The 12,990-nt window shown below is 38.0% G+C and overlaps 2 protein-coding genes across 4 annotated transcripts in view; one reads left to right on the forward strand and one right to left on the reverse strand.

Moving 5' to 3' along the window:
* The window catches only part of LOC124711371 (novel acetylcholine receptor chaperone), a 40,343-nt gene extending 35,444 nt beyond the window's left edge, over positions 1 to 4,899 (reverse strand). Inside the window, exons 1-3 of one of the 2 annotated variants that reach the window (XM_047241416.1) lie at positions 4,564 to 4,899; positions 3,917 to 4,055; positions 3,661 to 3,767 (exon numbers count right to left, since the gene is read on the reverse strand). In XM_047241416.1, the coding sequence (XP_047097372.1) occupies positions 3,661 to 3,767; positions 3,917 to 4,055; positions 4,564 to 4,674 (357 nt within the window). In that variant the 5' untranslated portion in view covers positions 4,675 to 4,899. Of the gene's footprint in view, positions 1 to 3,660; positions 3,768 to 3,916; positions 4,056 to 4,172; positions 4,392 to 4,563 lie in introns of those variants that run through there. The other variant, XM_047241417.1, reaches the window with a different exon arrangement.
* Positions 4,736 to 12,990, forward strand: part of LOC124711370 (lanC-like protein 3) — a 100,035-nt gene continuing 91,780 nt past the window's right edge. The window contains exons 1-2 of one of the 2 annotated variants that reach the window (XM_047241414.1): positions 4,736 to 4,894; positions 5,128 to 5,555. In XM_047241414.1, the coding sequence (XP_047097370.1) occupies positions 4,848 to 4,894; positions 5,128 to 5,555 (475 nt within the window). In that variant the 5' untranslated portion in view covers positions 4,736 to 4,847. Of the gene's footprint in view, positions 4,895 to 4,950; positions 5,030 to 5,127; positions 5,556 to 12,990 lie in introns of those variants that run through there. The other variant, XM_047241415.1, reaches the window with a different exon arrangement.

The raw sequence follows: 12,990 nt of genomic DNA on the forward strand, positions 1-12,990 counted from the left end.
TCATTTATTTACATTATTTACGATTTATTATCCATGGTGCAGAAATACATCAATTTTATCATCCATGACTTAAATATAGCATCACTGGTCAAATTCAACGAGTTGCATCCCATTCTTCAGTTAACCTCAAATTCGCAACAAAATTTCAGAAGATTCTCCCAAGTTACCCTTGTCTTTCATTTCACATGCCTAACAGATGTAAACCAAATTATTTTATATAGAAAAATAGAATTCTGTCTTGTCATTAGTGGTTATCCTAACTTTATTAGCTGCTATAATTTTTGTAAATTAATAGTTACATGACAACTATTAAACAGCAGGAGCAATGAATGGTAGGTTTAACTTTTAAATGTCTGCATTTTGATGCTTTTTTTTAAAGGAGAATAAAAACATTGTCAGGAAAAGCATCCTTTTATAGTCCTACATTACACATAAAACAAGAAAAGCTTTGTGAGTAGAACGGGCTTTTAATGTTCTTCTTAAAGTATAACCACTTCCATGAGTGTTTCTATTTTACGACAGTTTATGATCTTCTTGATCAACCAATAAGCTTGACTAATATTCAGTTAACAGTAGATTTCTGGTACTCTTTATGATGTACACTATTTGTGGAGTCACAGTGGTAACCCACTGGACACATTCTGGGGCATGGCGATTCAAATCCCTATTGTTATGGCGATTCAAATCCCTATCTGGTCATCCAGATTTATGTTTTCCACAGTGTTAAAGCATAATGTTCCTACTCTGGTTCCTTGCCACATACACCGGAATATTTTTCTTCTGGGCGCACCAAGCCACTCTTCGTTAGTATGTTCACAAGGGAATTATTAAAAATGTTTGGTGCATTCGTGTATGTTTCATCAGCTACTTCAATAACTGAATTATCCTCTTACTGGAGGGGGGGGGGGGGGGGGGGGAAAAAAAAAAAAAAAAAAAAAAAAAAAAAAAAAAAAAAAATTTGGTTATCCACGATGATTTATTTTTGTGTTTAGAATAGCAGAGAAAACTGTATAGGCAACAAGATTGTACACAAGACGGCCTTCACAGTAAATTCAAACTACAGAGGCATTCTTCAATAGCAATCTGCAAGTGCCAGTTAAAGAACCAGAATTGAGAAACAAGGTCCTGAAACTCAATATCTAAAGCATAGCATTGTACAGAAATGAAACATGGGTCTGTCAAAACCTGGTAAAGAAGATGCTGAAAGCAGATGAGTGTCCCAGGAGATGAAGCAGAAAACTGAAAAAATATATAAACTGCAATTCAAAGAGGAGCTAAAAAATATGTCTAGAAGGAAATCTCTGGAAAATACTTGATGTGGCACATTCAATGAATCCTGTAATAGTTGTAGTGACAGAGAGAACAGGAAGGGGGAGTGCGAAGTTTGTTAACATTTATTTTACTCTCCTCCTTCACCATCCATGCCTAACGTCTACAGCTTGTGGTCTAGTGGCTAGCATTGCTGCCTCTGGATCACAGGTTCCCAGGTTCGATTCCTGGCCGGGTTGGGAATTTTCTCTGCCCGGCGACTGGGTGTTTGTGTTGTCCTCATCATTTCATCATCATTATTTGTGACAGTGGTTAGACTGGACTGTGTACAAATTGGGACTCTGTAAGGACACTGATGACCATGCAGATGAGCGCCGCACAAACAAAATATCATCAACAGCCACACCTAAGAAAAATGTAATTACTTTATCCTCTATTTACTAATGTTTTTCCTTCTACTTTTAGGCATTTATCTTTTCATCACTAGATGCAGTTCATCATAATTATTTGTGAGTTGAAATCTTACCTTCTACATACATGAACATGAAATTCTGGGTGGTTTCTCTTCCCAACACTATTTCAATCTATTATCATAGCTCTTTCCCTTCTAATTTTGCATTTTATGCCCAATAAACAAACAAATGTCTCTAAAAGCTAGAAAATCATTACCTTTTCCATTCTTTCTACTTCAGATGCCTCAACCTATCAAGGAAGTTTATGACCTCTCAATAAGCAATAAAGTGACATTGAACATAAAGAAAACTAATGCCATGAATTTCAGTTTGAAGAGGGAAAATGACAATATTAAATTAAATGTAGATGGCACCTGTATAGACTGTGTAACAAATGCAAAATTTCTAGTAATGAATATTGATTCTCAGTTGAAGTGGTGTGGACACACAAAGGTACTTGCCAACAGAATGTCACCAGCATGTTGTGCCCTTAGAATCCTATCATCAGTGTGTAACATGCAATGTCTTTTAGTTGCATACAATTCATATGTACACTCCATTCTTTGCTATGGCATTCTTTTTTGGGGAACAAATGCACAAAATATGAACACAATTTTCAAACTACAGAAAAGAGCCACAAGAATCATAACCAAAAATGGTAGTCGAGCTCATTGCAAAGATGTGTTCAAAACACTGGGGATTTTAACTGCTCCGTGTGAATACATTCACCAGTCAGTTGCACACATTAAAAATAACATTGGTAACTATTGCACTCAAATTTGCCATAAAAGAAATTGCAAAAATACACTTATTTAAAAAGGCAGCTAAAAAATACATGTTATGCAATACGTTTTATACATTGAAGGATTACTTAGATAAAACAGAGTAGGTCTTTGGTAAAAAAACATGTTATACAAATAATAATAATAATAATAATAATAATAATGTTCTGTATTTTTTCCTTCTTTTTTCCTTTTCTATAAAAACTTATCCCCAAGCTATGCATTGCACAACACTAACAATTCTGCCTCTTTCTGAGCTCAACATCTCACTCATTATAGAGGGGTGCTGACTCAGTTTTTCAGGATAGCATATGGGAAGCTGTGGTACAGAAAATGGCCCAGAGATCACCAGTGTGTGTGTGTGTGTGTGTGTGTGTGTGTGTGTGTGTGTAGTGAGTGAAGTGTTATGAAACAATGCATGCATAGTGTGTGCAGTGACTGATAGTGAGATATGAGTGAACGGTGTGGCATTACATTATTAAATAAGCTATTTGTAAAAAAAAAAAAAAAAGTATTTTATACCAGGAGTAAATCTAATGACTGTCTCTAACTAGAAGTATGGAGTAGTAGTAGCAGTAGTAATACAATAACTGTCACGTGATCCCCCTTATCTCATACTACATACTATTGGTCATTATGTTCTGAGTTTACACAATTCAGTATTTAGAAGAAAGAAGAGTTGCCCCACTGTTTCAAATTTAATTATTATAAATTCAATTACTTTTTAACAAGGGCTGACTGATTTGCAACACATTACAGAGGCAATGTTAAGGTACAGTTGCCAATTTATCTGCAAAGGGAACTTTGTGTTTTTCCTTACTGCATTTGCACATAACTAGCAAATATTAATATCTCACAAAAACTTACTGTCTCCATAGTGATTCCATTAATCATGAAATGATAAAATCTTGCATTAAGACGAATTAAAAAAAAAACTTTTTCTTGCACTACATACACATGTGGAGCCTGAAGTATTTGGAATATATTATAAGGATTTACAATTCACTGATGGTCAAATTACGACAGTTGGTCTGTATTACACAGGAGTCAAATGTAAGTGAATCACTATAGAAACTGTGTTATCTATTATTGTTATTTCAAAAAGGTATTGTCTCAGACAGCATTTTCATAATTATGAAAATTCAACTGTCACTCACCAATGCAGGCGCAATTCTTTCAAATTTGTCATTGACCATGTAGTGGGAGTACACAGCCATCATCATCATCAGCAAGAGGACTATATTTGCTCCTTGTTTGACAGAATCTGCAGCACAATTGATATATATTATACTACCACCAGAATAAATTATCAAATGGTGTCTTACTGGCGTAGAAGTGTGCATTTTGAGAAAGGGACAGATAGAGAACTCAAAAAATTGTTATATTTTTAAGTAATGGAATACGTTTACTTACTGCTTGGAAAAAAGGCCATCGCCAGCCCACAAATTATTTCTAGTGTACCTACTGCCCTACGATACCATTTTGATGGTACTTTAAAATCTAGCAACTCGGAAAGAGGAAATACTTTCGCGTACTTGACGTATTCCTTCCTCTGAAACAAAAATAAGAACATAATTAAGACACAGTATTTCTGACTACTGGTTCTGAGGATTAAGAATTTTATTCCAGTGACAAGGGGTGGATATTGTCAGTTCAGTTTCTACTCTGCCTCATTCATTTGTGTTTTAGAGAGCATAGAGTACATCGCGCCTGCATAATTTGCGTCAGATTATAGAATCAGCTGCTCTTTAAATAACTCGAAATCCCGTCTGGCCCACATTTTCTTTCACATGACTTAGCCAAAGGCATTTTGCCAAGGTCATCTGCACAAGAGTTAAAAACGTTCTTCTCGCCGGGCCACTAAACCTTATTCCATAAAGGCAAATACTGATTCCTTAACAATGCTTTAAAGGTTCTTGACAACAATTACGGACCCTACAACGTAGACAACTTGCCACACATCAGTGTTTGTAGGGTGGTCGCGAAACAGGAGCTGAAGAATCATACTTTCATACATTTCCTTAAAAATCTCACAAAAATATAAAATTTAATTAATTTACCAAATCTTTGTGAAGATCCTTGCTGATGATTGAAGTCATTTTCATTATACCCACAAATATAAAAAATATTCCTAGCAGCACAGATAAACTTTTCAACACAATCGACCCCATGTTGGCCACTAGCGCTAATTTTACATATCGCACACATTAGAACTTCGCATTCTATGTTATTGCTTCCGTAACGATGAGCGGTGATTGGTGCTAACACGTGAGTCCAAACACGAGATCACCTGACAGTTATTTCCAAAAAATTCGAGTGTTTCTGAACTATAGTGCACAGATCAATGATAATCGTAGGAACACCATACCGCGAATTTAAAATTACGCTAAGGTACTGAAACCAGAGAAAATCCACAGCCTTCTATATCACAGAGTGAAGACTAGGGAGTGCGTTAATAGACGGAGTTGTCAAAAACTTTGGGAGGTGGGAAGTTCTGTGACAGGATTCATAATTACGTTAAAGGCTGTAGGGGTGCTATGATGTTGATGTATTATTGACATTACAGAATTTCATAATGTCTTGTGAACCGCATGTAGCTTAAAAATATGTATTTTTCTGAACAGGCGCAATTTTAATAAGGCAGTTGTCGCTACATTCGTCACGGGTAGTAAAATGAGCAGACCTAAACGTTATTTCGTCAATAACAATGAAGAATGGAAAAGTAGAGAATTCGCAGTTGCACCGAGTGACTGGTTGCCAAAAATCAACGAACGCGTCAATGAATGCCTTAAACAACAACCCCCATCAGCAAGAGATGTGGACGGTGGTTTGTATGTTAGCGGTACCGGCGTCGCTTACATGCTATATCATTTGAGCACCAACCCACATTTTGGAGAAAACAAAGAGAAATTTTGCAACTTGGGGCTGAAATATATGAAGTATGCTCTCGAATATGCTGGACGCAAAGAGAATGATCCACAGGAAAGATCAGCATTTTTACTGGGAAATGCTGGAACTTACGCAGTCGCCGCGGTACTCTACCGGTCTGTTGGTAAGTGATAAAGTATGCCGAAGAATTCGATACGTATTGTACATCGAATTTAGTTGTGACACCGTGACGCACATAAGCATATTTCGTATAGATGTAAAATATTTTGTCTTTGGTAATCATAGTTCTTAACTTTAAAGCTGGGAACGGGCTTCCGTTTTTGCTTCTGGCATTCAATCTGTTGCGCACATATGTCTTGACATATTTAAGTTGGAGTTCCACAAATTGGAAACAAGCAGAAGCAACAAATAACTGGATCCCCGTGTTATCAAATACGGAAGCTTTCAGTTTAACAAAAACATTCTGGTATTCCGAAAGCTTGTATCAACTCATTCAGTGGTGTCACACAATATACTGCAGCACAAATGTTGGTAATGTCTTACAGAGCCTTCATATATGTAGCTGAAAGTTGGCGAAAAATAGGCTAGGCATAAAGGCACGGAGGTATGGTCTGTAGAACAAGGTGCCTCACGGACTGTAAAAATACTTTGTTGTACATGAAACACATGCGACGGTTGATACCCTGGCCAGAAGGGGATGACGTAAATGACTTGGACGTAGGACTAAGTATTTTTTGTATATAAGAAGTATTACATATATATTTAATTTATTTTCATACATTTTGTAAATGCCGGAATTGGAAAAAATGTTTCTGTGGTAATGATAAGTTGTAAGCTCTACAATAGGCGTAAGATGACAGTTGTAGTGGATCAACAGTACCTACTGATACTGGATGCCTGCTTTGTCCCATGACTACTTCGTTATTCATTTTTAAATATGTTTGTGCCCTAACTCTCAATGTTGCCAGGATGTTGAACTACAAAAAAAGTGGAAAACTACAGTTTTTTACAAAATTAATAACTGCATTTATGAGACTTACATGCAATCAGATTTATATAGTTCCATAGAAAGGCATAACAAACCCAATACATTTTTGCAGGATTATAGCTCAGTAGTACTGGTATCACTAAAGAGAAATAAAATATTCTGATGGAAAACAAGCAACAACATTCTGTGTGAAGTTCTTGCAGTGTATGCTGATCATTATGCTAATGTACAGTTCACATAAGCATCAGATTCACCAATGTTGTCTATAAAAATATGTAGGATATACTTCAGTGTTCTATTTCATTCACACGTAATGGAATATTAATCAAAAGAGCAGGATGGCCTTTTTTGGGTTAAACTCTTTTAATTTGTGGTGACTATACAGTTTCAAGATGAGTAATGGTGCCCTGGTGTTCATGATTCGGAATTATTCCCATAGTTTTCAAAAAGAGAGATGTCAAATATACATACTCTGTATTACAAGGAAAAGTCTTTCCTTCTCATCCTGTAGTTCTGAGTGGCTTTTCTGATCTGTAACTCTTTCCCTAAGCCTCTCCAGTTCGTTTCCTTTATCCCTCTTCCCTCCCGTTCAACTCTTCTGCCAGAAGAAGGCACCACTGGCTCCGAAAGCTTGTAAACGTTAAATACTTTAGCGTGTGTGTTTCCCTGCTGCTGCTTGTTGAGTAGATATTTTATGTATCCATTTACATTATACTATGTTGACAGGTGTCTGGGTTGAATTACATGATAGGCCCGTACCCATTAAGTACAATGTTGTTTACCTTCATAATCTGGTTTATACAGTATGCCAATTAATTAAACAGATGTTGAGAATGGACACATGCCATCACAATTACACTAGACTTGCATAGTTCTATTTTTCAATACCACTCACTACGTGCAAGCATAGTTTCCTATGATTTCCATAAGTCACATTCTGTGAATGGCAGAATAGGTCCTTCAGCTGTGTTAAAGTCTGTTAATTCTCATTTTCTCATCCACTAGTGCCGGTAAAGGATACACTAGTGATCTTACTATTAATGTGATGTTAACCCATTAACTGCCGTGATCCTCATTTGGGGCTCTGTCCTTGTATTTCAGATAATGGTGGCAGCAGTTGTTAGTATTTTGCATTGTTGTCTTGACATTTATCAAGCTTGTGTATTGTTTGTGAGTTGGTTGCTGTTAAATGAGTTAGCTGTACAGGATTATTTGTGTGAAGAAGTAAAGTTTTTCAGAATTACAAGAGTTGAACATTTTCAAATCAGTGTAAGTTATTTATTATGTAAATAACCTGCAGTAATGGTATGTTCTGTAATGATTGTAGAATATATCATTCGATTATTTCTGAGGTTTATTTTGCTCTCTGAATTTCGATCCCCATTTGGGGCTCATGGCATGTTCCACCTAAAACAACATTTTCTTTTTCCCACCTAGGCCCAGAGAATTACTATAAAGCAATTTCTATAAGGCAAGTTGGAGGAATTGTAAATGACACAAATTTCATGGCTTCTTCTTATGATGAGGATGAAGGGAATGAACCATTGACGTTGGCTAGCTCCCTTCAGATTGTAAAGACAAGCTATCTGGATGTAGTGATGAAATATATTGGAAGATACTCTTCCAGCTCATGTACCAGGTGCCTTGGAAGTTCATACTAATGAAGAAAAAGAGGATGAGGAAAATGCAGGCCATTACAAGAAGAACATGAGAGCTAATATCACTCTATTTGGACAACAGAAGATGCAACTTGCAATAAAACCTACCCTGATCTAGCAGAAATCGAACGAAGATAATGTAGTTTGGTAGCAGTAGTAAAAGAAAAGTCTGCAGTTAAGTGCTTTGAAGAACTGATGAACAAGTACTGGACTTGATTGCCTGTGAACATGTCTGGTATGCTACGTAGAAGAATAATCACTGCTTTGGTTTATCCAGTAAATGCATAAAAACGTTTTTAGGGATATTACACTTCACTGAATACCATACTTTCCCACAGGAACAGTTATATTGGAATGAAGACAAGGGTTTGACACGAAGTGCGTATGACAATGTCTAAGCCGCAACAGATATCTGGAGATCAAGCACAACCTTCACTTAAATGGTAACACAAGTTCTGACTGGGATCTCAGCTGATGGAAGGGATAAACTTTTAGAAATTCATCCCTTGATGGACTTTCTAAATAAGAATTTGATGGAATTTCAAGTTTTTTCTGATAGCCTGAGCATTTATCAGCAAATGGTTTGATATTATGGACATAATTATCAAATACAATTCATTCCTGGGAAGCCAGTGAGACTCAGTTTCAAACTGTGGGGCATGTGCTGTTGATTGGTTGTTTGATTGGTGGGGGGAAACAAACAGCAAGGTCATTGGTCCCATAGGATTAGTGAAGGATGGAGAACGAAGCTGTCTGTGCCCTTTCTAAAGAATCATCCCGTCATTTACCTAAACTGACTTAGAAATATCACAGAAAACTTAAATCTGGATGGCTGGACGCTGGTCTTAAACATCATCCTCCCCACTACAAATCCAGTGTGCTAACCACTGCACCACCTCACTCTGTGCTATATGGTGTTCCCGAAGCAGTTACTGTTATCGTATGTCAAGTCTGTATAGTAATATCAAAGGACTCAAGTGGTATTTCAGTTTCCAGACAGGGCGGATCAGTTGTACCGAATATGATTCCTGTTCTGTAATCTCCTGAACTTCGCAGAATCTATTTTGACAACTTATTCACAATATTATGTTTAATTAAAGAGCTTTCAGAAAGGAGGAAACTGCTCGAATGAGTAACTGTCCCATAGAAGGTAGAACAGCATGAAAAAGAAACAAAGAGGAACATACAACTGTAGATTAGACAAGAACATTGAATTCATGACAGTAATGTGGAAAAATAATAGTGTTGTAAAACTCTTGTCACACCACAAGACATTGCATCTACTAAGGCAAGTAAAGAGATAGAACAAAGCTGCTGAATTCTACAGCCAAGATCGTTTGCAGAATACAAATTGGACTGGAATGTCCAGAAGTACCCTGTGAGAATTCGAGATATGAAATTTTACTTCCCATTATTTACCAATGCAAAAGACATAGCAGTGGCCATCACCCACGTCATCTGCTGCCTCACAAATAAAAACTTCCCATTGCTCAAATTCAGATGATGGTGACAAGGGCATTTCTTGCTCAATGATCCACTGCTTCTGCTCCAGAAAGGGCAATATTTTCATCATACTCGAAAGTGTCGATTTCACATGTTTCAGTTGTACTCATGACTTTGGGACTGGACATTTGATTGAAAGCACTACATAGGTGAAACAAAGAAAATGTGAACTTTGCAAGGAAGCAGTGCTCTGTGCGCAGTGTGGGACTAAATTGAATGCTTTGTTTTTTGGCACAAAGGATACAAGAAAATTTAAAAAGAGAGTAGCATGTGCCCTGATTTACTTCTGTGGGGGTTGACTAAACTATATCATTCTCTCTGTGTCAATCAGGCAACCCAGAAATAAATGTTGGTTGAAGAACTAAAATTGGTGGTTAATTGGTTACACCAAAAAGAAATTTTTGTGGAACTCTGCCTCTGTGCCTAGTTTCTCCTTCTAGCTACTCATTGGATGAAAATGGGATTAAATAACATAATTTATAAATGTCCAGTATTTCAAATGAGTCACCAGATAAGCTATTGCAGACTCACTCTCAAGTGACATGGACTTCAGAGTTGAAAGATTGTGGAATATAGCAGAGACTGCTAATTTTTCTGAGTGTATTTTATTGTAAGAAGGGAGGAAATCTGCCGTCCCCCCCCCCCCCCCCCCCCCGCCCCTCTCTGCTGCTGCCACTGCTCTCAACTACTTCTGGATGGCTCTTGAAATCAGTGATAAGTCTGCAAGAGCACTTTTGCGCATAGAAGTAGATCAAATACATTTCTTTCTCTTTCTTTGTCACATGAGCACTATATCTAACTGAAATTGAAATAGAATTGCTGAAACAGCTTCATTTTACAAGGAGAGTTGTGACATTGGGAAGTAATGTGGATATTTGAGGAACAAATAAACTGGAAAGCACCTTAAAGGGAGATGGGGCTTCAGAACTCCATCACGTACCCTTTCCAGTTTGTAGAAACTGAAAAGGCCCAGCGTATCTCAATGTGGTAATGATAATGGCCTCATCAGCAGTGCTACCAGGTGGCAGCATACGTAGACGACTGTCTTCTTCCTCTGACCATGCACTTGTTGTTGCACATAAGAGTCAGAATCTGCCCATTTTCTTTTAGGTCCACTACAGATGAGGGTCCTTGACATATAACTGTCAACAAGTGTTGGAGCCACTCTGCCAGTAGGAGGATAAATAATGTATGTAGCCGGGTTTGTGTATTATGCTGCTTCCAGTTTCCTGAACAGGGCCTGTAGATTTTCGTAATACTTCAGGAGGCTTCAGCAATAACTTTATATCTGTATTCCATTTGCCACCAGAAAACTGCAGATGCACTAGCTATGAAGAAAGCCAGGGTCAACGGAAGCATCCAATTCCACCTATTTGCTTTGACCCATGACATAAGGGTGTTGTGGTATGTGACAACATTATGGCGCGGAGTTTGAGTTAGTCATGTTTGTAGATGTCGTCTTGTTGGGTTTTATGGCATTCTCTCTCTCTCTATCTGTGTGTGTGTGTGTGTGTGTGTGTGTGTGTGTGTGTGTGTGTGTGCACGCGCGCGTCAAGGGAAATGACCGTTTCCTATTTTCATAGTGTTATATGTAGGTATAGGTGTTTTGGTATAAAGGGAAATGTCTGATTCCAATTTCCGCAGTTTTTGCTGTAGGTGTTGGTGTTTTGGTATTGTCAGCTGCCGTTGACCTGTATAGGTCAAGGGAAGTGTCTGATTCCTGCAGATTTTGTAATTATTATTTTTTTTGTTTGTCATCTTGTGTGTTTTGGGATCATGGTGTGTATTTTTTACTGTTATATTTAGCTTGTCCTCTCCCTAAAACCCCCAGTTTCCCATGGTTGCCTCGTGAGTTTGTCTGTATTTTTGGAGGGAGATGTTATTGTCTTACTTATATGTATTTGCCATTTATTTGTTGCTGTGTGTATGTAGTGATATCATAGGCGCCATATTGGAGACATTTAGAATAGCCATTTCCACCATAGTGATGACATCATGAGTCAAAGCAGGCGGGTGAAATCGGACACTTCTGTATTCCTGAAAGCCATGTGCTTACAGTGATACAGGTTAGTCTGCTTATTACTAAATGTTCTGAGATATTTTGGTGAATATTAACTGCAGGTAAGTGTCAGCTAAGTCTATTTTCTAGAAACACATGCCTTCTTCATACAAAAAATGCAATATGAATTAGTGATTGGATGTACATTTTATAAAATTGGCTGATGATACTGTGGACCTGTGCCTGTTGTCTGCCGTACTCTGTTTTAACTGCATTTTTTAACAAGATAGGCACTGAGTAAGTGGCAAAATTGTGTGTGTTGATGTGTTTCGATATGATTCATAGCACAATCTAACAGAAGCTGTCCAGAACTTGAAATGGAATTTTTCATAGCATGCATCATTGTGAAACCAAATGCAACAAAGACTTCCTGACGGAAATCATACGATTTATTACCAAAGAAACAGTGGAGCAATTATAACTGATCTATGTTGAAATAGGCTAATTATTGCATCTGACTGTGTGATGGTGTGCAGTGACCCTGGCAGAGATCCTATGTGGATGCAGATTTGGAGATGTACAAGAGATAGTGAAGCATGCACGTAATGTGTATGTGAAATTGGATTGGCAATTGTGACATAAAGAAGCAACTGTAGAGGAGTCAGAGATTCCTGATTTTACCCAAATGTCATTGGTATTTTCCATTGGTGCAATCTGTATTGATGTGGGTGACAGTATCCACATGTAGGTTCCCAATGAAAGTTTGGCTGCAGGGCTGAGTCTGGCCCATCTGACCAGTTATCCTGCCTGTTTGGATAAAAATAAATAAAGCGTAAACAATATCTCCTTCACTGGAATGGCAATGACTTTATTTGTTCATAGGTCATGTAATACAGAACATCATTTAGACGTAGTGTATACCAAGACAAACCCATGAGAGAACGAATAAGACTCTCGTTGATTCATTCCTAAGAGTTGTGCACAATCACAGAACTCAACATAGAGTAAACATGAACATATAAACTGCTATAAACTAAGAGTAAACGGCACAAAGTTTATAGACAAAACATGGCCCTCCTTGCAGCTGGCACGGGACTAATTTTACAGTGCAAAATCAGACACGCAGCGCAACATGCACATGAAACACTCGTGCACAGAACTGCTGGCCGCAGTCGCAACAACAACCCCCTCGGCAGAAGCAGAGTGCTGACAAAGAAGCAGACCGGAAAGTGGACGCGTCGACCAGATCTCATAGTGCGCTGGTCCCCTGGAGCTAAAGTCGTGGCTGGTGCTGCTGCTGGTGCTGGAGTTGCTGTTGCTGGACCAGGTGCTAGGCGAGTCATTGTCCGTTGAATCTCGTTTTGGGTAGCTCATTGAAGATGAAAGCCAGCTTGACCTTGACTATTGTAATGGTAGTGCGTTCACAACTAGCAGAACATACAGGGTGTGA

This window comes from Schistocerca piceifrons, chromosome 8 (assembly GCF_021461385.2).
Source record: "Schistocerca piceifrons isolate TAMUIC-IGC-003096 chromosome 8, iqSchPice1.1, whole genome shotgun sequence".
NCBI classification, from domain to species: domain Eukaryota; kingdom Metazoa; phylum Arthropoda; class Insecta; order Orthoptera; family Acrididae; genus Schistocerca; species Schistocerca piceifrons.